This window comes from Tamandua tetradactyla, chromosome 6 (genome assembly GCF_023851605.1).
Source record: "Tamandua tetradactyla isolate mTamTet1 chromosome 6, mTamTet1.pri, whole genome shotgun sequence".
Taxonomy (NCBI): Eukaryota; Metazoa; Chordata; class Mammalia; order Pilosa; family Myrmecophagidae; genus Tamandua; species Tamandua tetradactyla.
Window position 1 is genome coordinate 144,213,573 of NC_135332.1, and position 26,791 is coordinate 144,240,363.

At 36.3% G+C, this 26,791-nt stretch overlaps 1 protein-coding gene and 1 pseudogene across 16 annotated transcripts in view; one reads left to right on the plus strand and one right to left on the minus strand.

Annotated features, from left to right (window-relative positions):
* The window catches only part of RGS22 (regulator of G protein signaling 22), a 268,718-nt gene that overhangs the window by 62,634 nt on the left and 179,293 nt on the right, over positions 1-26,791 (minus strand). For 14 of the 16 annotated variants that reach the window (XR_013178357.1, XM_077167336.1, XM_077167333.1 and 11 more), the window contains 2 exons: positions 25,481-25,605; positions 24,546-24,647 (listed from right to left, as the gene is read on the minus strand). Coding sequence is in view for 15 of the 16 variants with exons in the window: in XM_077167336.1 (XP_077023451.1) it covers positions 24,546-24,647; positions 25,481-25,605 (227 nt within the window). In the remaining variant the exon portion in view is untranslated. The remainder of the gene's footprint in view (positions 1-24,545; positions 24,648-25,480; positions 25,606-26,791) is intronic. The other 2 variants (XM_077167335.1, XM_077167334.1) reach the window with 1 other exon arrangement.
* LOC143686403 (serine/threonine-protein phosphatase 2A catalytic subunit beta isoform-like) lies at positions 20,860-22,043 on the plus strand (annotated as a pseudogene).

Below are 26,791 nucleotides of genomic sequence, written 5' to 3' on the forward strand. Positions count from 1 at the left end.
ACCTTATGAGCGAATGTTGTGCTGCTACAAAAAAAAGGAATGAAGTTGTGAGGCAAACAATGATTTGAATGAATGTGTGGGACATTTGGTGAGGCAAAATAAGCCAGAAACAAAAGAACAAGAATGGTATGGTCTCCTTTAGAAAATGCTTGCAAGAAAATAGGGGCCTAGATTGTAAGCTTTTAGAGCAGACACGTTTAGTCTGGAGTGGTAATTATTATTTCTGGATTTCAAGAGGCTGTTATACTTAGAGATAAGAACAAAGTCAATCAGGTTGGCTTCAGAACATAGGGGTAAGGAAAATAATGTCTATATTTTAGAACTAAACATGCTCTTTGACACCAAAGGAAGAAAGGTTTATTTAGTCTGGAACTGAAATTTTCTATAACAAATAATCTAACTCACCCTACCTGTTTAGCTCATTTGAACAACTGAAACACAGGGAACCCAGAATAAGAAAGAGGTCCTTTAATCCTGTATAGCCTAATGTAATGTCTGGATACATCCTAGAGTATATTAAGCACATTATCAAAAAGTATTGGCAAAGTCCCTTGAAGGAGGGGAGAAAAAATATGTAATTATTAAACTTTACCATCAGGAAATCCCCTGATACTGTGTCAAACCTTAGGACACCCAAATCAATAGGCCATGCCCTTGATTTTTTTTTTTTTTGTCACAATCACAGTTACATTGCAAAAGCTAAATTATTATACATTCATCTTCCAGAAACATGGCTACTGGAACACAGCTCTACAGTTTGAGGCACTCCCCTCTAGCCTCTCTAATACACCTTAAACTAAAAAGGGGATATCTATAAAATGCATAAGAATAACCTCCAGGATAATCTCTTGACTCTGAAATCTCTCAGCTACTGACACTTTATCTTCTTTCATTTCTTTCTTCCTTCTTTCAGTCAAGAAGGTTTTTTCAATCCCTTGATGCTGAGCTCCAGTTCATTCTAGGATTTCTGACCCATTGCCAGGGAGCTTTACACCCCTGGGAGTCATGTCCCATGTAGAGAGGGGGAGCATGCCCTTGATCTCAAGGCTTACTTATGTGAAGCTTATGCAGATAGCAGAGAAGCTTAGACTACCTATAGGCATGCCTAAGAGTACTTCTGGATGACCTCTTTTGTTGCTCAGATGTGACTTTAGTCTCTCTAAGCCCAACTTTGCAAGTGAAATCATTGCCCTCCCCTCTACGCGGGACATGACATTCAGGGGTGAAAGTCTCCCTCGTGACATGGGAGATGACTCCCAAGGATAAATCCAGCCCTGGCACTGTGGGATCAACAATTACATTCTGACCAAAAGGGGGATAAGAAGTGTAAGGAATAAAGTATCAGTGGCCGAGAGAGTTCAAACAGAGTCAAGAGGCTACTCTGGAGGTTGCTCTTACACAAGCTTCAGTTAGATATTGCTACCTGTCATAATCTGCCAACCACCAACCAGGACATTCCAGCCAATCCTAAAGAACACCTAGGACAATATATAAGATTCCACAAGGGCTCCAGGCACTACAGGCACAAGTATAACTTTCCAGAAACCTACAACCTCCAAATAGGTCCCTGGACCAGATGAGTCCTGAAACCTAGAGGGCCTAGCCTCTCCAGAACAACAGATAGTTTCATCTCCCTATGCCATATAGTGGCAGACCCTTCCCATATGAAAAAGCTAGAATGGCCATGGACCAAACACTTCTAAAGAGAGGGATGGAAAAATCAAAGATGATGGTGGAGTTACACAGAGAAGATAGGATTTAGCAAATGAATATGATTGCTGAATCATTGAAGTGATATCTCTTTTAGTCTCCAATATCTTAGAGCAGTCAGAAGTAAAATCCTAAAATTGTGGAATTGTAACCCATGTCAAACTCTGAAATATGTTCTACAACTAATCGTGGTGCTGTGCTTTGAAATTTATCGTTTAGTATGTATGTTATTTTTCACGAAAAAGAAAGAAAAAAACCAATTGTGCTGACAAAAAAAACATTTAAGCCTTCTAGTCTCCTATATCCTAGAGCAGCTAGAAGGAAAAATCTGATAGGATTGTATAGTAGTCCACGACAAACTCTGGGGTCTATAACTACTTGTTGAGGAGTGATTTGAGAACTATTGCTTTTTTTATTTCTTTGCTTTGTAGATATGTTATACGATACAATAAAAAAGGTAAAAGAAAAAGAAATCAGAGGGGAAAAAAAGAAGCCAGAGAGATAGGTAAACCAAGACAGTAATGTTCCAGAAGCTAACAGAGGAGTCAGTTAAAAGACAGAGAAAGTAATAAACGAAGGAGGAGGAGGAGAAGAAGATGTTGCTGTCAAATAAAGTGATGCTAAAGCAACAAAAGAATTGAAGTGCAATGAAATGATCTACCATAGGTCCATGATAGGTAAGAAAGCAGATAAGACCAGTCATAGTGATAATGCAGTATAACATGCAGAATAGAATATAAAAGAACTAGAGGTCAAGATAAGGGAAGAAAGGCATGTATAACAGTTAAAAGGGAGTACTACAAAGTTAGGCATATAACAGACACTAGATAAATATCTGCTGAATGGATGAATGGGAGATCAGTGGCTTAAGGGTAAAGTGTGATTTGAAATGGGAATTTCAGGGTTCAAAACTTGGAAGTAGTTCCAAGTTATGATGGATTCTAACACATGGCCATGACCATAGTTAACTGAAAAGAAATGAAGATTAAAGGCAATGGAATGCGGTAAATTAAGAAATACAGTAGCATATATGTTACAAAGGTCATTAGTGTGGATGTTGAAAAGCTTCAAGATGATAAAGGAGAAAGGGAAGGGAGAAATTTCATGAGTCGTGTATTAAACATTTCTAGGAAGATAAAAAGTACTTTAATAGTCTCTAGTTTATATTAATGAGGTTTGGGATAGGGGAAATTAGCAGATGGGACAGACTACAAAATTTTAAATTGGTGTTAAAAGATAAGTCTTGAACAGAAGCAGAGAACATCTCTTTCTTTTCAAGTGTTATGAAATGGGGTGGACAAAACATACTTAAGAGCCATCTGGTTGTTTCCATAACTACAAAAACTGGAAGCTTTCTTTCCTAAAAGATAGGTACAAAGTTTGCTGGGGAGAATAGTTCCAAATGAACTATACTTTTACCATATGATTGTAATATTTAAAACAAAATTTGCTCCATAAGACAAATAAGAAAAATGGGCAAATTTTTCTCACTCTGGGACTTGTTTGGAAGAATGACTTAAAAATTTAACTAGTCTGATAAATTTAACAAGCTGGGGTTGTATCTGATTCAAAACTCTTCTTAAACATTTCCTAAATTGGAAGGTTTTTAAAATACACTAATGAAAATAATGTCACAGATAAATTAAGAAACTAAAAATTTAAAAATATTTAATTAGCAAAAATTTAAAAATCTATCTAGTCTTTTCTCCAATAACTTCAAATTTACCTCAAACGGAATTAAATTCAACCCCTTAAATCACTTAGGTTAAATCGCTTATCCAGAAATTTGGGCAAGAATATCACCTAGTGGCAAAATAAAACAGCTCCTTTGTCATGGGGTCAGCTACATTCAAAGCTGTAGTTTAAAAAAAAGATTTGATGTGCCACATTCAAATTCTGTGTATAGAAATCAGGGTGATTCCTTTGATTTTACAAAGTTAAGAACACTGAAGAGGGTAAAAGCATGAAAGAAGTTGAAATAGTAACTAGAGTAAGAGTGACAGAAATGATTACGGGCTTCTGACAAACAGCCAGATCTGTTCCCTTCTCTTTCACTCCCAGTCTTGTCTTCACTGTCTCTGTCCTATCTCTGAGCTCCACTGCTACCCACAGTTCCATGAGGTATTCTAGATACTCTTTATACAGTCTATCACTGTATCACAGAGGACCTCATGATGCCATGCTAAAGTCAAGTCACTCCACGGGATTGTATTCAATTGGCTTGGGCTGTTAGCTTCCAGAGTTTTGCTTTATGATTTTCTTCAGAATTAGTTTCACTTCACTCTACCACTTTCTATGTTAATAGTGCACTCTCCTCACACTGACTGTGTCTCTTCATCCTTTTATATCTCCGATCAAGCTTTCTGTGACCTTCAGTACAGTCTGCAGCTTCTTCCTGTCCTCTAATCACCTCTCCTAATTTCATAGTTTCTCTTCTATCAGGACTAAAGACTGTCCATCATTTCAACTATACTCTTACAAATATCCTTAATTCCTCCCCATCTGGAACTTGTGCTTTGTCAAGGCCCCATTCTGGATCATTCATTTTTTCAGCTCTATCCTCAAGCTCCCTATAAAAACTATGATGATTGGTTACATTATAGACTTTAAAAACAAACAAAACTCAGTTGCTATTGCAAAGCTTGGTACATTTTTGCTTATTTCTAATCAACTCCATTCCCCCATTTCTCTTAAACCTATATGTACCCTTGCACCTCTTCACTTTCAGTAGGTTTTATTATTCACTTAACTGGGGCGGGGGCGGGGGGGACAACATGAATGCCCTCAACATTTATCCCAAGAGCTCTCCTCTCTTTATCTTTCTTTGGTGTCTCAAAAGAATCCTTCCCAAAGCTAATCCATTCATGTGTGTTTTTTATTCCATTTCTCCAGAGCCTTGCAGAACCCATTATTTCCTTAAGATCTGGTTTCCTTAATCTACCTTTCTACTGATTCTATATCCCTTCTTAAGCTTTGAAGTTGTTCAAGTGAAGTACTTATCCCATTCTAAAATATTTTTCCTGACTATTTTCTCTGCAAACTCTCTTCCCCTTCCCCACAAATCTTCGTACTCAAGTTATATTCACTCCTCAATCTACTGAAATCTGGCCTTCATGCCAATGAAACTGATCTCTAAGAACCCTAACAAGCTCATAATTGCCAATTCAATAGCTTCTCTCCTCTGTCTTCATCCTACTTGGTCCCATATATAGTTTTGACAACATTGATGACTCTCTCCTTCTGATTTATCCAACCCTATCTCCTGATGCTCTGCTCATTCCCGTTCTTTTTCAGGCTTCTTTGGTAACTTCTTTCCTCAATCCCCCCCTTAAAGGAAGATACTCATTAAGTTCCAGGTTCAACTATATTTCTTTCTCAATTCACATTCTTTCTGTTTCTCACGTGTTGTGCACATTCTCAAAGGGCTTTCACATATGCTTCCTTCTTTGTACTCTACCTTTTTTTTTCTCTTCCCCTTCACTGAGCTTTTATTCATGCTAAAGACCTCAGCCTTCCTTTAATTCTGAAGTCTTGCTCAGGTACCCTTCTATGCGCTCCCATGGGAGCCTATACTTGCACGTTCCTCCCCCCGACCACAGTTCAATGAAGGCAGAGATGAGTCTATTTTGTTCATTACTGTATCCACAGTTTCTACTATGATGCTAAATTTAGAATGAATGAATGGATTGATTAATAAATGAATGAATTATTTCATCCATTCCCTGGAATTAACAGTCACCTATATGTGGAAGGAACCCAAATATTTACGGAGCATTGCTTCTTGTTGCCTTGTTATAGGCACATGAATGCCCCATGGACACTCAAACTTGATGCCTCAATAATAAACATAATATAATTATCATTTCCTAGTCCCCCCAAGCTTCTACCTTCCTCCTGTGTTCCCATCACAGTTTCAATTACTTACATACTATATACAGCACTATCTTTAATCCTTCCCTAATTTCTCTTCCTTTCTCCTCAAATGCAAGCCTGGGAATTTAACCTCTACAATGAAACAAGAAGAAACTGACCTGAACAAATATATAAGTAGGAAAAGAAGAAGCAACAGTTTATCCCAACAAGAAACATAAGCCTTCTGATCAAGCTAGACTAGGTTTTTTCCAGGGTACAGTCTACCACCTTCCTGACTTCACACGTTTATTTTGTTCTATGTAGAGTCATGTAGCCATGCTCCCCCACAGAACACCTTTCATTATCTTTGTTAAGTATTAACTCCCATTATGATAGCAAGCATAATCCTTAAGAGCAATACATTCCCTCCACCTCTCTGATTTTCTACCAGTCTCAAAAAATCAACTGTAAGCATTAAAAGTGGCTTGAGAGGTCATCCTCCCCATGGCTTCCCAAGCCCATATTATAAGCATTTATTATCTTCCTATGAAGCTCAGTTTCCACCCATTCCCCACCTCCACCTCCCTAGGGCAGTAGGGATAAACATGGATAAGAGGGCAAGGATGAGAAACACTACAGAAAACACAGTAACTTTATAGACAACTCAAGTGAATTATGTCATTAAAATATGAAAATGTATTTCCAATAATCCAGAGACAATATATAAGCAGATATCTGAGTACTGACTATATATAACAAACAGAAGGGATATAATTATATATATATGAATCAAAATTTTAAAAGGAAAACACCACCTTTAAAATCGTAAAATCTTTAAGAAGATGATGAAAATCATTAAGTTGATGTAAATTGACTTTAAGAGAGAATATCAAGACTATGATATATGATAGCTAAATAATACAGTCTAATTATGGGTTAGGAACATTGTTTAAATATCCTGGGTCATTTGCGTTTTTATTGGCCACCCAGGCCTTCCTTTTTAGCCATAGAGTAAATAACAATGTAGCTAATGTTAGAGAAGGAAAATGCTCCCTTCATATCCCAGTCCACTACTCTGATTCATATTTAAGCAGAGATTCACTCATCCACAGCTGTGGCTGAAATGATTCCAATTTAAACATTAACCAATGATGCTTTAACAACATAGTAGAAAAGTTTGTGAGTAATGATACAAGCACTGACTGTATGTGATCAGGCTGCCTGGCACCGCACATAACACGGCTCTAAATCCCATCTCTCCTGGAGACATTTAAAGGTTATGTAATCAGGAAATGCACAACGGGCGGCTTGCCCTGCACCTCTCTACACCTGCGCCTGTGACTCACTTTCTTGGCCTTCGTATCAAACAGGGAAAGAAAGCAATGCCTCACAGCAAAAAGTCTTTTGCATGTCTTGAAGTTCTGAGAATTCGTTTTCTTGTCTAACTAAACTCTTAAGACTACATGATAGGTACCAAGACTATCAAGAATAAAATGTAGAATGGATATAGTAAAGATAGGAGGGAGAGGTGAATTGAAAAGCAGAAAAGAAAATGGAGAAACAAAGTGGGAGGAAGGAAGATCAAAATAGAAGAGAAGGAAGTGAAGGAGGAGGAGAAAAACAGTATTTTCATGCATATTTTATTTTCTCAAATGTATTAAAATTGAAGAAAAATTTAAATTATTTTTGAGCACAAATTACGTTGTTGGGTTTATAGAAAAAAATCAACAAAAATGTTTCTATGTTTGCCTCTTCAGGGAACTCCCAGATACTTCATTAATTAGAGGCAATATTCTGTACCCAATAGCTGTATTGTACTATATAGGAGGTGACTTAAACAAGTTTAAATATAACATTTACCACTGTAATTTATATTTTTTCCAACCCTAAGATATTTTTCATGCAATATTTCAGTATTGCTACATATGGTTTTCTTTTCAAAATCATTTTGAAAGTATATGCTAATGAGCATATTCTTAAATGAAAATGTTTCCCAATCTGCTCTCAAATTTATCACAATGCATTCTAGACTTAAGTTTCCCCATATTATGTTCACTCTCATAGACTCTATAAGATGTTGGTGCTTTCTTGTGCCTCATAAAACCTAGGTAAACATACCCGAGAAATGAAAAATGCACAAATAGCACAAAAAGCACATTCTCTGCGCAATTTGATTTCTCTTTGTACCAAAATGTAAATGATGACAGCTACGGTATTAGATTCCAATTATCATGCTGTAGAAACACCCAACAAAGACTCTTACTGTGCCAAAAGTAGGCAGTCTTTAGGAAGGCATATTTTCCATAAGTAGGGGCCATTTGATGAGCTGCAGCTTGACACTCATCTGTGTTCCAATGAAAATAAGAACAATTTCTATGTAGCCTTAAAAGGAAAATTCAGGGATACCAAATGTTGTAGCACATGTGTTGATTTGTTATGTTACATTTTCAGCTGTGAGTTTTGTTAATGGAACAGCTTCACATACTTCATTTTGATGTATTTATTTTAATGACCATGTGTATGCTTCTTCCTATGATTGCCTGGTAACACTGATTACATGATGTTCTGCTGTCACCACCAGGCCAGAACTGGAAGTAAGAAAGAGAAATGTAAAGCTTTGGAATTGCATGGCTTACAATGAGTCCCTCAGTACCCTAGGGAAAAAAACGTGTCAAAATCTATATGCTGTGAGATCTTAACACTAGATTATAAGACATCTAGATGAGCATAATCCCAGGTTAACTAAAACTGGGATATTTAAAAAGTAGACTTTCAATATAAATAATTTATTAAAGTATTCCAGAGATTAGGAACAAACATTCATGCTTTTAATTTTGTGTCATTAGCAAGTCCATTTTCCTTAAACTCCTTATATGATATCAATGTTAAAAGAGGGAATTCTAATTATGCAACTAGTAAGGCAGCAGAAGGCTTTCAACACATCTTCCATATTCTTTGAATAACTGTCCAAGAGGCCCACTGAGAGAGTACAGGAATAAAAAGCTATCTGCTGTTGTTTATCAGGAGTTAGCATTAGGGTTCTGCCAAGTGGACTAACAGGGTGTTATCAACAAAAATCTAGGCAGCCCTCTGGGAATAAATGATATCCAATAAAACCCTGTCACTATTTCATACACTCTTAAACAATCTCTAAAGACAAAGGAAAAAGAACTTTTCGTTACTAAGATACATAAAGTTTTTTACTAAGTTCCTTCTTTCAGTTCATAGTAAACTATGCAGGATCTAGCAATGCTGAAGAAAAGTGATGTGACTTCTTTGGTAGATGAAAGCAAGGGGTATATACGCAGTATCCTAAGGATGGGAAGTCAGGGTTTCCAGCTGAAACATTAGAGAAACTTAGAATGGAGAGAATCAGAGGGGCACTAGTCATTATTACTTTTTCTCCATTATAAGCAATGGTGTAGTAGAGGCAGCTTGTACCAGCTCACAAGAGCCAATTCGTGAATTGTCAGGAATTTTGTTAGCCAATTACTAAACTTGGTCATTATCAAATATTTAACTATATAAGCCTAAAAGTAAATAAATTATGTTAAAAACAAAGGTAAAAAAAGTAATAAATACTCATCACTTTCTAAGTAGCTACTAAATTTTATTATCACCCATGTTTTTGAGGTTATTTGCCTCTATTGAGTCTGAATGATGGGAATACTGTATGATGATGTGCTATTACACATTTCTTCCCCACTCTGTGTTCAGTGACATCATGTTGGCAGCTTGAAATCATCCATGGTGACACTCGGAAATCAGCAAATGCTACAAATCAGGGCTGTTTTTCCCCTGGAGAGCTGTATGTTAAACATTTACCATCGTACCACAGATTATAAGGCAAATACCTTTCTCTTTTCCTATCAAAATCACTGAGGAAAGGGGAAAAAATGGCAGCAAGGAATTCATATATTTACAGAAGGCAAAGTCATATATTACAATATATCAACTCATACCAGAATATGCCAATACATGGTTTACTCAGATACTCATATCTGTTTTTTTTAAATACGTATAAAGTAAAGGCCCTTTCAATGGTTAAAGTAAAGCTGGACTATAAGAAGGGGGCAAATTAGCTTTTTTTTTAAAAAATTGTTTTATTTACATCCTTATTTACAAAAGAGCCAAGATAAGCTTCAAATGTCAAATTTAATTTCAGTCTCACAAGTAAATCAGAAGAGCTAAGAGTTTAGTGGAGAAAAAATTAACTTGTGCTCATGAGAAAGTACAAGGAGTAGCTATGAAGAAGTATTAAAATATAACAAGAGAGGCAATTAGTAGTAACGGATCTTGATTCAGTGTCTGGGCCCCAAAGAGATCAAAACCACTTCATAGATCATCTTAAACACAACAGAACAGATGTCCACTAAACAGATGTTAAACAAAAGCAAAAACAAAACAAAAAACAAACCATATTGCTGTACTTTAAGACTTATAGCAAGTAACATGGGATCTTCTCAACTGGACTCAATAAATATACTTGGAGCTTATATAAAACAATGAGATGAAAATGTGCTCCAAAAAGGTAAAGGCAAAAAAAGACTCCCTAAAGAAGTTTACAAAAGGAATATAAACGCTCTGAGAGACGTTACTTTCAGAAATCACAAAATATTTACTTCAGCAAAAAGAGAAGACTATTTCCATAACCATTCGCAGCTCTAGTAGGCATAGAACATTACTATCTGAGTTCATATGAGGCAGAAAAAGAAATAATGAGCAAGTTCAAGCAATCCAGCTTTTTTTTCCTGCAAAGGAGGAAAAAATGATGATTTTTAATGACCTCTCATATCCCACTAGGAGCTCAAAAACATTACTGAGAAGTTATGCCAAGAGAGAATAAATTACAGATGGAGCTTTCCACAAATGGATTTTCATGTGAAGGACCTTAGATTTTTCGATTAGGAACCTTAAAGATGGGATCTAGGGATTGCAACATCATGATCCAGAGAGGCAAATCACTGCAGAGGATCAATACAAGATGGAGTTGCACAAAAAGGGATAACGTGATGACAATCAAACTGAGAATTTCTGGCAATTGCTCAGACCCTATGAAGGAGAACTCAATGAAAACGAGAACCTAAGAAAATGCCAATAGGATAAAAGAATAAAACAAACTTGAATCATTTTGGACAGAATGAAAAATCACAAGAGGAAAACAGAACATATTAAATAAAGCCAAAAACAAACCACAAACTCAAGGGGCAAGAGACACTAGGCTTTTAGGACTAATGGGCCATTACTTAAGGTATTTTAAGCAAAATCTATTAAGCACATGGTGGAATAAAATAGACAAATACACAAAAAAAAAGGGTTATTATTGAACAGTTTAAAATAACCTCAGGAACAAATAAGGATTTGATTTTATATGTATTTAAACTTTTAATGCAACTATTTAGTCTCTAAATAGATAAATCCTTGAAAATCAGTGAACAAATAATTAAATGAGCAAAGCATGACTATATTAACATTTTAGCTTTAAAATAAACAAAAAGCACCCTCACAGGGATGCTGATCCATGCTAACAAAGCATGAAACTAGAACATCAGATGGTTGATTTGCAATGATAAAGTCAACTGTGAAACAAGCACAATACTTTGGACAGCAAGCTTACATGTAGCAGGTTACTTGGTATCAGAGTAAGTGAAATTTACTGGATGAATACTATGAATGTTCTCTCCAGTGCTACTGATCAGGCTCACTTAAACAGGAATGACAGCTCGGGATAGCACTTCAGAAGCGTGGTCAAGGTCTGCCTCTGCAACTCCCTTCTCTGAGTGAATTACTGCTGACCGATGCCTCTTCTTGACCACAGCGCTCTTTCTTCAGATGTACTGCTAACTTCATTACTAGGCTTCTGGACCTATGCAGCCCTCCTGTCCCGAGACAGCTGCTCACATCTGCTCTGAATTATTAAACAGCGGCTTCATTCGAAAGCAATCTTATTTTCAGATTCCTTGGGTGAGGACAGGAGAGGATGAGGAGACTTTACTATTGCTTCAGTGGAATTTATAAATGACTCATTATTGAGAGAAAACTCAGTTTAAAAACTCAACATCTCTGGAGAGATAGAATGTTGACAATTGTTAAAGCTGGGAGACAATATTTGGGGGCTCATTAAACTTTCCATTAAAAAATAAAAACTAAAACATAAAAACACCTGGCTGACAGATATAAATCTAAATAACCAATGATTAGAACAAGGGTAATGATATGTTGCTAAATATGTTCATTCATTCATTCATTTGGTAAATTGAGAGCCTGTTCTGAACATACAGGGTGAACAAAGGACACTGTCTTCGTGGAGCTTACAGTGTAGTGGGGAAAAATATTAAGGATGAAACTTGACATTTTTATTTTAAGATATTAAAATGAAAAATTAAACAAGGTAATAAACAGTTGCTTCCTTTTCTGGAGACAATAAGAAGGCAACCACTTAGAAGTTAAGGGTATAGGATCTAGAGTCTGAATACTTGGTTCTAATATCAAGTTCACCACCCACTAAATGGATGACCTTAGAAAAGGTATTCAACTTCTCTAAGTCTGAGTTTCCTAATCTATAAAAATGACCATAATATCAATATCTACCTCTTCCAATTGCCGAGAATTTAATAAAGTTGTCCATGTGAAGTGATTACCACAGAACCTAACAGATAGTAAATATTAAATAAATGTCAGCTTTAACGATTATTTTGCTTTTAAGAAGTTCAGTTATTGACCTTTCTGGAAACAAGAGATTAAAAGAGGATCTTCGGAGATCCTCTTTTGGTCCATGGTTGATTCTTTCAGATTCAAAATCTTAAAACTGAATGTGGTAGGTAGTGTAAACATCCTAAGGCATAAGGCACATAAGTGGGTAACTGCAAACCAGAAATCTGGCTGCTGTCAGGCTCCTCCTGAATTCATTTCACTAGCAAGAACAACAAAATGAGATGCAAGCTGAGAACCCTGCTGATTCTGTGCAGTGATTCATAGTGCTGGGAAACCCAAGCCCGACTGCTACTTGGGACACCATCTCTCTGGTAACAAAAACAAATAGTGTAACAAAGTCTGAATAATAATTGCCCAGCACACAAGAAATAACCTACTTATGAAGAGACGTAAGTTTACCATAAAGCAGAAAAGAGATAAATGATTTTCTGTATTTAATTAAAGCCCTAACCTCAACAATCACCCATGCCCATTTAACTTTTAGGAAACACAGCTTGATTCTTAATATCACTCCTATATAAAGAAATGATGAGCTCTGTTACTGCACCTGAAAATACACCATCAACCTAAAGAAGAAACACTTAGCTCACTGTACTTTAATGAAAATGTCAGGACCACCCTGAAGTATTTAAGTGCAATAAATGCCAAGTTAGGAGAGGATCTGAACAATTAAGGTAATGGATAACAGTGAGAAAAGAAAAATCTAAGCTGATTATCAGAGGAAAATCTTCAACACTGCCCCTCTTATGCCATAAATTTTCAAAGGAATTTGTGGTAACATCCACTGTTTTGGTCACCTAAGATTAGTTCAGAGTTCACTGGAAAACAATATCAGGAAATAACCTTATGGTGTAAAGGCTGCATGGTTTCTTCTGGTCTTTTCTTTCTTAGACTTTCTAGGGTTCTCTGGACAAGTGGAAGAAAGACCACATTCTTGAAACTTGATGGAAAGAGCCCTGTGATGGCAGCGCCTGTGTGTGCACTGTTCACCAGTGTGTTCTCACCACCTATCAGGGCCTGGTATATGGCAGACGTGGGATAAATGTTTATGGAAAAATCAATGCAAGTTCTTAGGCTAGGGGAAAACGTACTTGTAATTCCTGGTATAACTGCTTTCCATTCTACAATGATTACTGAAAGAGCAGGAACAGAGAGGCCAAAAGCACGCACTGCTATGCTTGTAGAGCCCTAGTATGAAAAGCATTTGGAGCCACACTGTCTCTAATATTACCTAATGGGAAACTGAAATGATTTGGGGTCAGAGAGATGAGAAAAGTAGGATCCAGGTAGCTTAAATGAATTAAAGGTCTAGGGTCCTGGGTGCCTATTTTAACACTTAAGTGATACTTAAGTGCAGGGATAAACATATTTAAACAAGAGTGATATATAAAAAGACAAGATTCGTAAAACAGTCAAAATGGAAGCAATTATCTGCTCTGCAAAAAGATTATTCCTATTACAAAAGGTTTCTAAATAGAGTATCGTTAGACAGAAACTGCCCCTTCTGTATTTAATGCTTAATTTTCTTAGAAACACATTTTGCAAAGCTAAGTACAATTGTAAGTACATGCTCAAATATGGAAATTTTAACACTAGTAATTTAGGTGTTGTATAAAAAAAAATCTCAGAAAAATTTACCCACTCGTTGAAGCCAAAATAGTTACTTTTAATTATAGTTAAGGATATAAAATATTCTATACTCAAAACATAACTATTCTCAAAATATTTGAAAGCATAAGAAGATAGTGCCACAATCATTATATCACTGAATGTATGCATACACTAGGGCCAGCAGGAAGAAAAACTCACTAACGGGTTTATACTACTATCCCAACCATTTACTGTTGCAACAGATAATAATGGGAAATTCCTAGGCTTCCTAGGTTAAAACATGCCCTAGTTCATATATTATGCAATTTTCAAAACCATCATCTAAACAGATAAAGTTAAAATTATCCTAATCTGAGACTACATTTATCTTCTATATAAATGTTTAAACTTTCTGTGCAAAATTCTAAATTGTAAATTGATTCTAAACAGCTTACTCTGAAAAGAAAGAGCACTGTTTTCTCATTTGGATTGCTCAACCCATGAAGGCAAAAACTCTGTCTTGTTTAATGCTATATCCCCAACACCAAATGGTAGTCAATAAATAATCGCTGAATGAATACACTAATGGGTTCTGCATTACTATTACCTCACATCCTATGGTGTACTAAAAACACCAATGCACTATATAGGTCTGATGATATTTATTGATTCAAATTTTGTGTTTCCTTTCTCTTGTGAAATTTTGCTAACGAGAGAGTGAACCTGTGACAGTCTGACACTTGGTAGGTAGGAATAGTCAGTTGCACTGACTTATGGGATGCTCGAGTAAGGAATGTGTGTAAGTAGTAGTAAAAAGAGTCTTTCACCAGAGCATCGGGCATTTTCAAGCTGTCAAATCACTGGGTGGAGAAATGAGAAGCGGGACTTCCAAATATCAAGATTTCATATAGCTATGATTGAACATACTGAAAACATTTGGGATTTAGTTTGAAGAAGTTGATATGAATAAAACAGGACAGCCATATTTTTGTTTGTTTGTCTTGTTCAAAAAAAAGAGAAGAGATTTATTTTGTGTTGCCTCGCAGGGCAGGAATAAGATGAACAGATGGCAGTTTTTGGCTCAAAAATGAGATAAAAAGAAATAATTCTCTTATTGCTACAGGTATTTGAAAAACTACCCAAATGACTATTTTAAAAACAATAACTAACTATTATCCACTGGTAAAGAAAGAAGTTATTTCATCTTCAGTTAATATGCTATTTATCTGTTTGTTGTTTCAAACATAATAGATATTCTTCTGTAATTATCTCTCCCAGCATAGATTGCACCCTCTAAGCCAAGAACTATGTCCTAATCACCTTTGTATTCACAGAACATTACTTGGCACATAGCAGGCTCTCAGTGAATGTTAATTAAAGAGTATACAAATATTATAAAAGATATTCTTAAAAGGTTGTGTTTCTAAGAAGCATATTTTGATTTAAGTTATATTTTGTAATTCAGAACAAATACAGTATTGTCTCAGTGAACAGCTATTGATTAAGGAGTTGCCATTCTTCTGTTTTTCTTCAATTTCCTCAAAATCCTATTTTCTTTCCCCATTATCCAGGTGATTGGATAATGTTATATTATCCTTTAGTAATAATCATAACATTAACAAAGCCTATTTATTTCACAAGGTGCTCTTTATTAACTGCAAAATACTTCCACCTACAATATCTTATGCAACATTTACAGAAGTCCCATGTGGTAGACATGTGAACTTTTATATAGCAGAGGAGGTAAAGTACAACATTGCAGCATGTTTCTCCATCTCGAGTTTGAGGCTACTTTTGCCCCTAGCTGTGTAATCCTGGCAAGGTTAACCTTTCAGAGATCAATTTTCCTTTTGGCTATTAAAAAATTAGGGTAATAATAACTTATATGCTTTCTATGCACATTAAATAAGAAAATAATGTGACTGCCTCCTGCTGAGATTTCCTTTTCTGGCATTTTGGCTGGCTAGATTACTTGAAAACCCTTTCTCTATAAAATACTTAGGGAACACTGGATAAAATATAACAAATATCCATTTAAATATATGACTGAGCTAGTAAGAATATTCTGGGGACCAAAGTTAAGAGGTGTACTGAAAATTAGGGTGACAAATATGAGCTGACAGTGGGGTAGCCACGTGCAAACCAAAGGCTTAGGTTATAATAGGCACAGGTATAGAAGACAAGGTCTTAAACCCTCATGAGGTGAAAATGTTTCACTGAGACTCACCTACATACCAAAGTGCCTGAAGAACTATTCACAAAGTGAAATGTAGACTATAAATGTGTTTGTGTATTTGTGTATACACAAAAGCCAGAAGACAAAACAGAAACTTGCCCATCTTAGCCTAGATTCTACATAAAAGAAAAAAATCTCCACAAAATCCATTATCATGAGTTTATTATGCTCATGTGGATTTGGTTGGCTAATGAGAAAACTACAAGATGAGAAATTAACATGAAAAATATGCCTGGCAGAAACACCATAGATAAAAACCCCACTGAAGAGCTCACAATTCAAAGTTACAAAACACATAAGGAAACAGTCTAACAATCTATCATTTCAGCAGAAATAAAAGCAGAATTAATTCTGCCAAGACCCACAAATCATAGAATTATCATACTATGGAAGATAGACTCTAGGGTAGCCCCATGAACCCCACAGCTCCTGGTGTTTGTGCCCTTTTATAATCCCCTTCTCTCAACTGAGGGTATAAACTATGACTTGCTTCTGACTAATAGAATATGACAACTGTGACAGAATGTATGTGATCATGTTACCTAAGATTATAATCCCTGTCTTGCTAATAGACTCTCTCCCTTGCTAGGTTTGAAGAAGCATGCTACCATATTGTAAGCTGCCACACGGAAATGGCACAGAACTGAAAGTAGCCTCTGGCTGACAACCAACAAAAAAACTGAGGCCCTCAGTGTGGCAACCTGCAAGGAATGAATGCTGCTAACAATCACATGAGCAAGTTCCATGGCTGACACCTAAACAGCCTAAAAGAGGATCAACCGAGCATGTGCCCACACTCCTGGGTCCCAGAAACTGTGAGATTAAAAAACATGTGTTTTAAGTCACAACTTGTTGTAATAATGTTACATAGTAATAGATGATTAATAAAGGTATAGACTATAATATGCATCTAAATGATTAAAGACCTACAAAAAGAAATTTAAAAAACATAAGGGGAAAAGCAATGGGAAGATTTGTAAAACATGAATAGAACATCTACTAATAAAAAAATCAACTCCTAAAATGATTCAGCTCAATTATTTAACTCATTAGAATGGTTAAATCTGCTGGAGAGAAAATATTTGAGCTGGAAAACATCAAAAGAATTTACCTACCATGCAATACAGATGTAAAAAGATGGAAAAACTTGAAATAAAGGTTAAAAGACACATATAGGATAAATTAAAAAGCATCAACATTGATTAGACAGGAAATCCACAATGAGAGAATAGAGAAAGTAGAGGAGTAAAAGGACTGAAAGAAAAAAATATCAGATTCTCTGAATTGATAAAATTCATGATTATTCAGATTCTAGAAGCAACTGAGACCAAAGAGAGATAGTTGTGGTAAACACACTGAGATGAAATACAGAACACCAGAGACAAAGAGAAGACTGGAAGAGCAAATAATGAGAAAAAGCATCTACTTACAAAAGAGAAACAGCAGACTCCTCAATAACAGTAATAGAAGTCAGAAGACAATAGAATAATATCTTCAGTGCTGATAGAAAACTGTCAATCTAAAATTCTGTATTCAGTTAAACTATCAATGAGAGGATAAAATAGATATTTTCAAACAAACAAAACATGAGAGATTTTTTACCATAAGCATAATCTCATGGAAAGAAAATACTAAAGGATGTTCTTTGGAAATTAAGTCTAAAGGAAGGATAATGATACAAAAAGCAAAGGTGAGGAGGAAGGACAAGATGGCAACTCAAGGAGGTATGGAATTAAGTTTCTCATCTACACCAGCTAGTAAATAGCTAGGAACTAGTCTGGAACAATTGTTTGGGGGACATCTGCAATCAGACACACATTGTCCATCAGTCTGGAATGGGTGGAAGGGCCAAGATCACAGCATAGAACTATAAGTAAAGCTCCCAAAAAGCAGAAGCTGGCACCCTCCCCCATGGAAATTGAATTTGAGAGCATAGGTTATCAGGGGAGGGCTTATTGCAGAAATTCCTAGATTGTAAATTCTTACAACAGTCGTATTTATTCCTGAGTTGTAACTCTTATCTCTAATTCTGAGATGCTAAGCTCTCTGTGTATAACCTGGTCATTCCCTGGAACTTCAGACCTCTGTATAATACCTGAGACTCAGAGCTAGATCTCCGCAGTTATGAAAGTCAGCATTACCCCATACAGCAATTGTTTAAAAAGCTGAAAAAGAGGTCAGTTTTCAATTAGAGATACAAATGAAGCTGATGTGGTTAGGACTAAGGTAAATCAGACCAAAGGGCAAAGGATGATATTGACTGAATTTTAAAATTTCAACTGCTATGTGAGACCAAAGGAAGAAATGTTTATTTGGTACAAAATTTATATTTTCTGTAGCAAAGTACCTAATTTAAATTGGAAGTTCAGTTTACTTGAACACCATAATTACATGGAACCTTGAATAGGGAATGAGATCTTGTTGGTTTGTACAGGTCAGTGTGATGCCCAAATGCATTTCAGAGTAATCTGGCTGAAGATAAAAAAAAGTATTTTTATCCCCTGAGGGACTGGGGATAAAATAAGGAAATATAAGGAACTATTAAACTTCCTCACTTGAGGAAGACCTGATATACTTGCAAGTATTGGGGACTACCAATTTAATAGGCCAAGCCCTTGATCTTGGGGCTTGCCCTTATGAAACGTTCTCCAACAAAGGAAAAGCTAAGCCTACTTATAATTATGCCCAAAACTCGCCCCCAGAGAACCTCTTTTATTGCTCAAATGTGCCCTGTGCTTCTAAGCCAACTTTGCAGGTAAACTCACTATCCTCCCTGCCCTACGTGGGACATGACTCCTGGGGATGCCTGGCCCGGGCATTGTGGAATTAAGAAAGCCTTCTTAACCAAAACGGGGAAGAAAAATGAGACAAAATAAAGTATCAGTAGCTGAAAGATTTCAAATAGAGGAAAGAGGTATTTCTGGAGGTTATTCTTACGCATTATATAGATATCCCTTTTCAGTTTTTTTGTGTGTATTGGAGTAGTTAGAGCGAAATTCCTGAAACTGTTGAACTGTAATCCCGTAGCCTTGGCTCTTGAAGATGATTGATAATTATATTGTTTTTATGGCGTGACTGTGTGATTATGAAAACCTTGTGATTGACATTGCCTTTATCCAACGTATGGGCAGATAAGTAAGAAAATTAAGAAAAATAAATTAATAATAGGAAGAGAAAGGGAATATGGGATATTGTGGGTGTTCTTTTTTACTTTTACTTTTACTCTTATTTTTATTGTTTATGGAGTTATGAAAATGGTCAACACTCGATTGTGATGAATGCACAACTATATGATACTGTGAACCATTTATTGTAGACTTTGAATGATTATATGGTATATGAATATATCTCAATAAAATTGCATTTAAAAAAGAATGGTGAGGGCAGGCAATGGTGGCTCAGTGGCAAAGTTCTTGCCTGCCATGCTGGAGACCCGGGTTTGGTTCCCAGAGCCTGTTCATGTAAAAAATAAAATTAAATAAAAAAAAATAATAATGGTGAACAAGAAAATGGTAAGTGAGGGAATAAATTTAAACAAGCATTGACAATATAAAAAACAATACTAATGACTACTTGGAGGGTATAAGACAAAATGAACAAAAATACTACATAATAGTTATATAAAAAATTAAAGTGTTTTAAGATCCTTAAATTGTTTGAGAGGAGGGTAAAGATACCGAATTTTAATGTGTATGTTGTGGTAGAAAGAAGAATGGTAAAATCTAAATGCATGTTCATTGTTGGGACACAGTTTAATTGAAAGATTTCTAAAAGAATAGAAGTTACAAAAATTAGCATCACCCACATCTGCTTCATTCTTTTGTAGCACTCTATTAACGAAAAAGGTATGCAATGTGAAGAAAAAAAAAAGCCACAGTATTACCTGTGGCAGCAATCTAGGGTCCACATCTTAGCAGTGATATACAGTCCCTCTGGCTAGCTGTTGCTAGGATCACTGACTTTATCTCTGCAACATCTAGAAGCCATGCAGTTAAGTATTTAGGACATACCCAGGGTAGTTCAAACTCCTGGAATATAGTTAGTGAGTCATGTTAAATCACTGTTTCTGATCACCCCTTGCAAATCAGGGATGCCTACATGGATTTCTACAATACTTCATGGGGCAATAAAATTTGTCTGCCAGGATACAGAAAAGCATGTAAATTTCTTGGAATCAACTCCCAGTCTTCTAGCATGCAGGTTGGTAGATGTATGAAAATAATATAAAATCAAGTGCACAGTAGCGGGGACCTGCCGGCGGGCGGGGGCGGCGGTAGCGGCCAACCTATGTCGGGCGTGGAGCCGAGGCCCATGCCACGCTCCCCACCGCCTAGCCGCGCCCTTAACAGCCTTACGGGTGCGCGGCGGGGCTTGGAACGGCCAGCAGAGGTCTCGAAATCGCGCGCACGGAACTCCCCACCGGACCTGGGCCGGGCGCGCAGGGGCCAGGGCCGCCCTCCCGGACTCCTTCCTCTTCCGAGGGAAGCTGGCAGCGGCCACGACTGCAGAAGAGCGGAGGGGGAGCGGCGTTCAGCGCCCGAGGAGCGAGAGGTACAGGCGGCGGCGAAGGAGTGCTGGCCGCCTTGTAAGACAGGTTCCCAAGGAGCTGGACCAGTGGGTCCAGCAGCGGACCGAATATAAACAGCTTAAAGAGAACCAAGTGCGGACCCTATGCGAAAAGGCTAAGGAAATTTTAGCAAAAGAATCAAATGTGCAAGAGGTTCGTTGCCTGTTACTTCTGTGGGGATGTTGAGGGTCAATTCCATGATCTAATGGAACTTTTTAGAATTGGTAGGAAATCATCAGACACAAATAATTCCGGGACAACCACGTTGACAGAGGTTATTATTCTGTGGAGACTGACTCTTCTTTTGGCATTAAAGGTGCATTATCCAGAACGCATTACAATATTGGGAGGAAAACATGAAAGCCAGCAAATTACCCAAATACATGGCTTTTATGATGAACGTCAATGAGCCAATGTTTGGAAATATTTCACAGATCTATCTGTCTTCCACTTACAGATTTAGTAGTTGGACAGATATTTTGCCTCCATGGTGGCCTCTGTATGAGTCAGGGTTCTCTAGTGAAACAGAACCAAAAGAGAGATCTATAAATATGAGAATTAAAGGTGTCTCACATAATGGTGGGAATGGAAGAGGACATGCTGTGAAGCTGGTGGCTCCAATGAAGGGTCCAAACTCCACAGGAGAGGCTCGCTGGCTGAAGAAGCAGTGAAAGAGTCTCTCTTTTCCCTTAAAAGCCTTCAGCGGATTGGATTATCTCATTGTGGGGCCACACCTTAGTTGATGGCAGATGTGATCAGCCACAGATGCAGTCAACTCACTGAAGAGTTAACACACCAGCCTTCCAATTTGTCAACCACCCACCCAGTATCCTTACCGCAATGGTCAGGCCAGTGCTTGCTTACAGATAACTGGGCATAATCATTTGGCCAAGTTGACACCAGAACTTAACCATCACAGCCTCTCTCCATCCATAAATACACTGGACCACATAACAGCCCTGGATTGTTTACAAGAAGTTCCACAGGAGGACCCAAGGTGTGGTATGTTGTGGTCAGATCCCGATGATCATGGTGGGTGGGGTATTTCGACTAGTGGTGCTGGCCACACATTTGGACAAGACATTTCTGAAACGTTTAACCATGCCCATGGTCTTGCATCTCGCGCTCATCAACTTGTAATGGAGGGATGCAATTGGTGTCATGATTGGAATGTGGTTACTGTCTTCAGTGCACCCAATTACTGTTACCATTGTGAGTACCAGGCTGCTATCATGTAAAAAAAAACTTCAAAATATTCCTTCCTTCAGTCTGACCTAGGGCCTTGCTGTGGAGAGCCTCATGTTACCCAGTGTGCCCCAGACTACTTCCTGTAAATTGCCTCTCAGAAAACCTGCCTTTGTATGTGGAACTATATCTGGCTTTTAAATATATATATACATATATATATATTAAAAACAAACAAAAAAAAAGCAGCAGTAATCTCTTTGTTTCTGTAACAAACTGGTATCTAGTTTGGCATTAAACATCATGGACCAAAATGTGCCATACTAATGATGAGCACTTAGCAAAATTTGAGACTGAAATTCAGTACTATAATGTTCTAGATCAGTCAGTCTTAACACTTTGCTATATTTGCAGTAACAATTTTTCTCTAGACTATTCAAACAGAAATGGTAACTAAACTCCTTTCTCCCCTTTTGCACTTACTAGAACATTTTAGTTATAGTGTTTACCTGGCATGGATTAATAAGGTCGGAATTTCATTTTTAAGGAAACCTCACACAAGCTAACTTCCACTTATACCATTATCACCTTTATTTTATTGAAATGTATAATTAACTGAGGAAAAGATTCTTCTTGGGAATATGTCACCATAACATTTAAAAAGATTTCCCTTCATTTAAACTAAATTATTGTTTTACATTGATCTGCATATTTCTATATATTTGTCATGACAGTGCTTGCATCCTATTTAGTACACTGAGCAAATTCACTTTCCATTTTAAACAACAACAAAAAAATCAAGTCCACAGCAATTTTAACACAGTGCTAGCTACTTAATTCTGCCATTCGTATTAAAAATTCAAAGAGCTATATTGGAAATGTACCCTTGAAGAAAGTCAGACAGTATTTCTATTATAAAGAAAGGAATGGTATTTCATAGTGTGAAACAAATATAGAGGATTATGGTAATTATTAGAGGCAATTCCTATATATGGAAGCATGGAGATCTTGGGTAATTAAAACCTAACCCTATTTAGACAATTGCTCTTCCAACTAAAAAATAAAATAACCATGGAAGCAAAAAGCAAACAAGTCAAATGAACCACATGAATTTGCTCTCCTTTTCTTCTTCCCTCTTCACCTAAAAGCATATCTCCATTGTTCCCCTTCCCCCACCCAGCTTTGACTCCCAATGAAAGAACCCAGAGAGGGAAAAATTTTTTTAAATGTAATAGGCCTAGATAATCCTAAAGGAGAATAATCCTTCTCAGAATAACCACAAATTGACTGTGACCCCTTTCACAAGAATGTATAGTTGGCTGAATTATACCATTACTAAGAATTAATAAAGCTACCAAACACAAATAAAAGTTTCTCTTTTATAAGTGCATGTAAATATGGTGATTACTAACAAAAAGAGCACTTAACCGAGCAGCTGAAGGTTTCTGGAGGAGTACTCTTTGTAGTAGTAAAAACATAATAAAAATAACGGATGATACTTTAGAAGACAGGGGCAATAGGTTAGGGGGAAGAGGGAAAGAAGAGAATTACAGGTAAAGGCTTAACAAGCAGACAGCTCAACTGTGTGGTCTCAGAAAATGGTATCGGCAAATTACAGATATAATTTCATGATCTCAGGGAGCCAGGTCTGGGCTATGAGGAACTGAAGTACTTTTCTTCACAGTAAAAAATACAATGCTGTCAGCTGATTTACAAAGCATAATTATTAATGTCAGATTCAGGGAAGTAAAAGTCACAACAAATATCCAGCAGTATTCTCTTATGTCTTGAACAAGATTATAATATAAAGAATAAAATGACTAAGCTGGTCTCCTTAGCCCTGTTGAGAAGAATCTCTGGAATGGGGGTAATCCAGACTATAAGAACCACTGAAGTGTTCAACAAGATGTAAAAGTGACTAGTTTTCTAGGCTTGAAGACCTCTCTCCATAGAAGATCAAAAGAGCCTGCAGAATAAAAACCTGAAAAGATAAGTATGCTTTAGGCATAATTCTGTCGCCTTTCTTTCCCCTAAAGAAGAGGCTATCCCTTGTTTCCTTTTGCAGAGAATCCTCTGTTCTTTCTCTTCTTTTTTTTTTTTTTTTACTTTGCTCTTCTATTTTGCTTTGGAGAGGTCTTGCGATGTTCTTTCCGTCACTCTCTGAGTCACTTATATATAAGGCATATAGCACAGAAGCCCAGCAGACTACACAGGGTCACTACCACATTGAGTCAGTTAATACCCTCCCCTGGCCTTTAAACAGAACAGCAACCTAAGGGTATCAACAGCTGATTTCTGCAAGAAGCTCAGAGAACAACATCAGTCAATGCTTCTGCTTTCACATGCTTCAACAATTCATTACAAGTCCACTCTTACGGTTTTCTTCTAAATCACTCACAAGCAAACCAAAACGATATAAATTAGGAAAAAAAAAGATGGACTGTCCTTCACTGAGAATAAGTAGTTGGCAGCAAAGAGAAAATAAAGTGAACCAAATAAAACCGAGAATTTGCAAATCAGATTAGAAAACAATATTCTGCTGACATAAAAGTAAAGTAATCCCATGGCAACGATTTAACTGCTACCTTTTTGCCTGTACTCCCGGGTTTCTCTTGTTTAGGGCTGAACAGAAATCTTCATTTCTTTGTGTACTTAGAGCTTCACATTGAGCCAATGTTATTTACTACTTACTTGGGCTTGCTTGCATACTTTAAAAGGTTGAAGCGTTTCTTGGTAGAAAAGCTGATGATAAGCCTGTAGATCAAACCAAAAGTACACACTGTTCTTCCACCACTGCAAACGGAAAAAGAACATAAATTATTACCACCCAATTATTAAAGCTCTACAAAACTCTGATTTCAAAATATAAATAATTGTTTAGCTCCTTGGTGTTACCATAAATCAGGTTCAATTTAAGATGGTTTTAATCTTCTATCACAAACTGGCATTAATACAAAATATTTATTGGTATTGTCACTGGAACAATATATTTTTGCATGTATGCCTCTTACATAATTGGTCATTAAAACTGGTCTTGAAAGTAAGTTGTTCTACGTAACAGTTAAAAAGTAAACACATATTTATGACATTAAACCAAAAATTGAAAGCATTTTAATATATATGGGCAAATGCACATCACACCAGAACCAAATCCTATTTTAATAATTGAACCAGTTACTTTCCATTTGAGCAAAACAAAAACAATCTTTGTAATTAAAAAAATATGGAAATAAGTTTGCAACTATCCACTATAATTAGTAATAGCTAGAATTATTAAAAATTAAAGGATAGAAACCACTCTAAATGTAAAATCTACTATTTAAGCACTTAGCAAACTGATATAAAGTTATATGAAAATAACTGCTTTTAGTTATGCAAGTCAATCTTTGTCTATCTGTATTTTTATGTTCTTTGTAACTTTAGTGGGATAGTAAACCAAAGACAATTTAAATTTTTACTAATAATCAGTATGAAACTTCTTACAAGAGGAGATGGGAATTTAACATCAAATTTTGATGGGAATTTAACATCAAAAATAATTTGAGCATTGAATTATTTCAACCTCTCATTTTAAAGTGAAGTAAAATTATAAAATTAGATTTAAAATCTAATTAGTTATTTTCTACCTTGTTCCCTGAATGCTCACAAAATTTAGTAAAGAAGAATCCAGCTCTATTTTCTACGTACAAAGATTGCAACAAATTTTCCATGTCAAATCCACCCAAGGCACCAACATCTAACATGGTTTTAACCTAGATAACAAAACAGAAGTCAATTATCCATCCAGAAACACTGTAATTTTTTATAGATTGTACAATAGGGTTTCATAAATTCTTCTAGGCGGTCATGTCCCATTGGCCTGTTTTATTTTATTTTATACCATATATGTAATTAATGAAATATATCTACATCTGAATGTCATATGATCTTCATGTATGGAGTCAACTATATAGCAATAGTGTTAATTCTACTAGAAATCAATCTGATTTCAAACCTAGTGTTGAAGTTTGAAACCCCAATCTCATATTTTCATATTTCAGGCATGGCAATACCATTTTAGGAGTCCTCCAAATCTCTGTTGGTGGCCTCTTTCCTACATATTAACTGTTATTTTAGCCTTGAAGTACTGCTATTATGGCTACAATTAGGTTATAAAAAGAACTATCTTCAAGGCCTCTCAAGGCTGCTCATTAACTGTCCTTAGGGGCCCCTCTTTGGATCTTCTCTGCCATGCAGGTCATGGCCTGCAGAGTGTAAATGGCAGTATAAAGCCTCATAAAACTTTGCAGTTTATGAGTTCTTTGCCAACAACGCTGGCAACCCCTTTCTTGAAACACAGAAGAATGCTTTTTTCTCTAAGCACAAGAAAATTTCAGAATATGAAAGGGTATCTACTATTCGCACAAACTCTTTGCTATTGTTTGATGAAATTCAGACATCTTTGTAATCTTAAAACAACTGTGGCATGAGCAATTTAGGGTTAAAATAAGATTCTTGCTCTGTCATAGTTCTTCTGCACCTTTTTCTTTATCCCCCTGCTAAACAAGTTCTGAGGTGAGAATTTAATGTTTTCCTGAAGTTTAACTATCAGCATTTCAAACTAAAAAATCATGTTTAAGAAACAAAACGCCCTAATTAGAAGAAAAGGAGAAAATTTTGCTTAGTATAAAATAAATAATCATACAAAATTAGAGTAACCATGCCCTTGAAATATCATGCCATTTAAAAATTCTAAACTTCCAAATCATAACATCAAATATTATTTTTATCAATTCTTGAAAATTTAATAAAAATTCTGGAGGGTCTCATTTTGTGTGTTAAGTGTCATCATACCAAAACCAGAACACAGATGTTTCTGAAAGCAGTAAACATAGAGTACATAGCAACATGGTACTACAAAAGGAAATACAAGGGGAAAATTCTTGTAAAAATCCTTT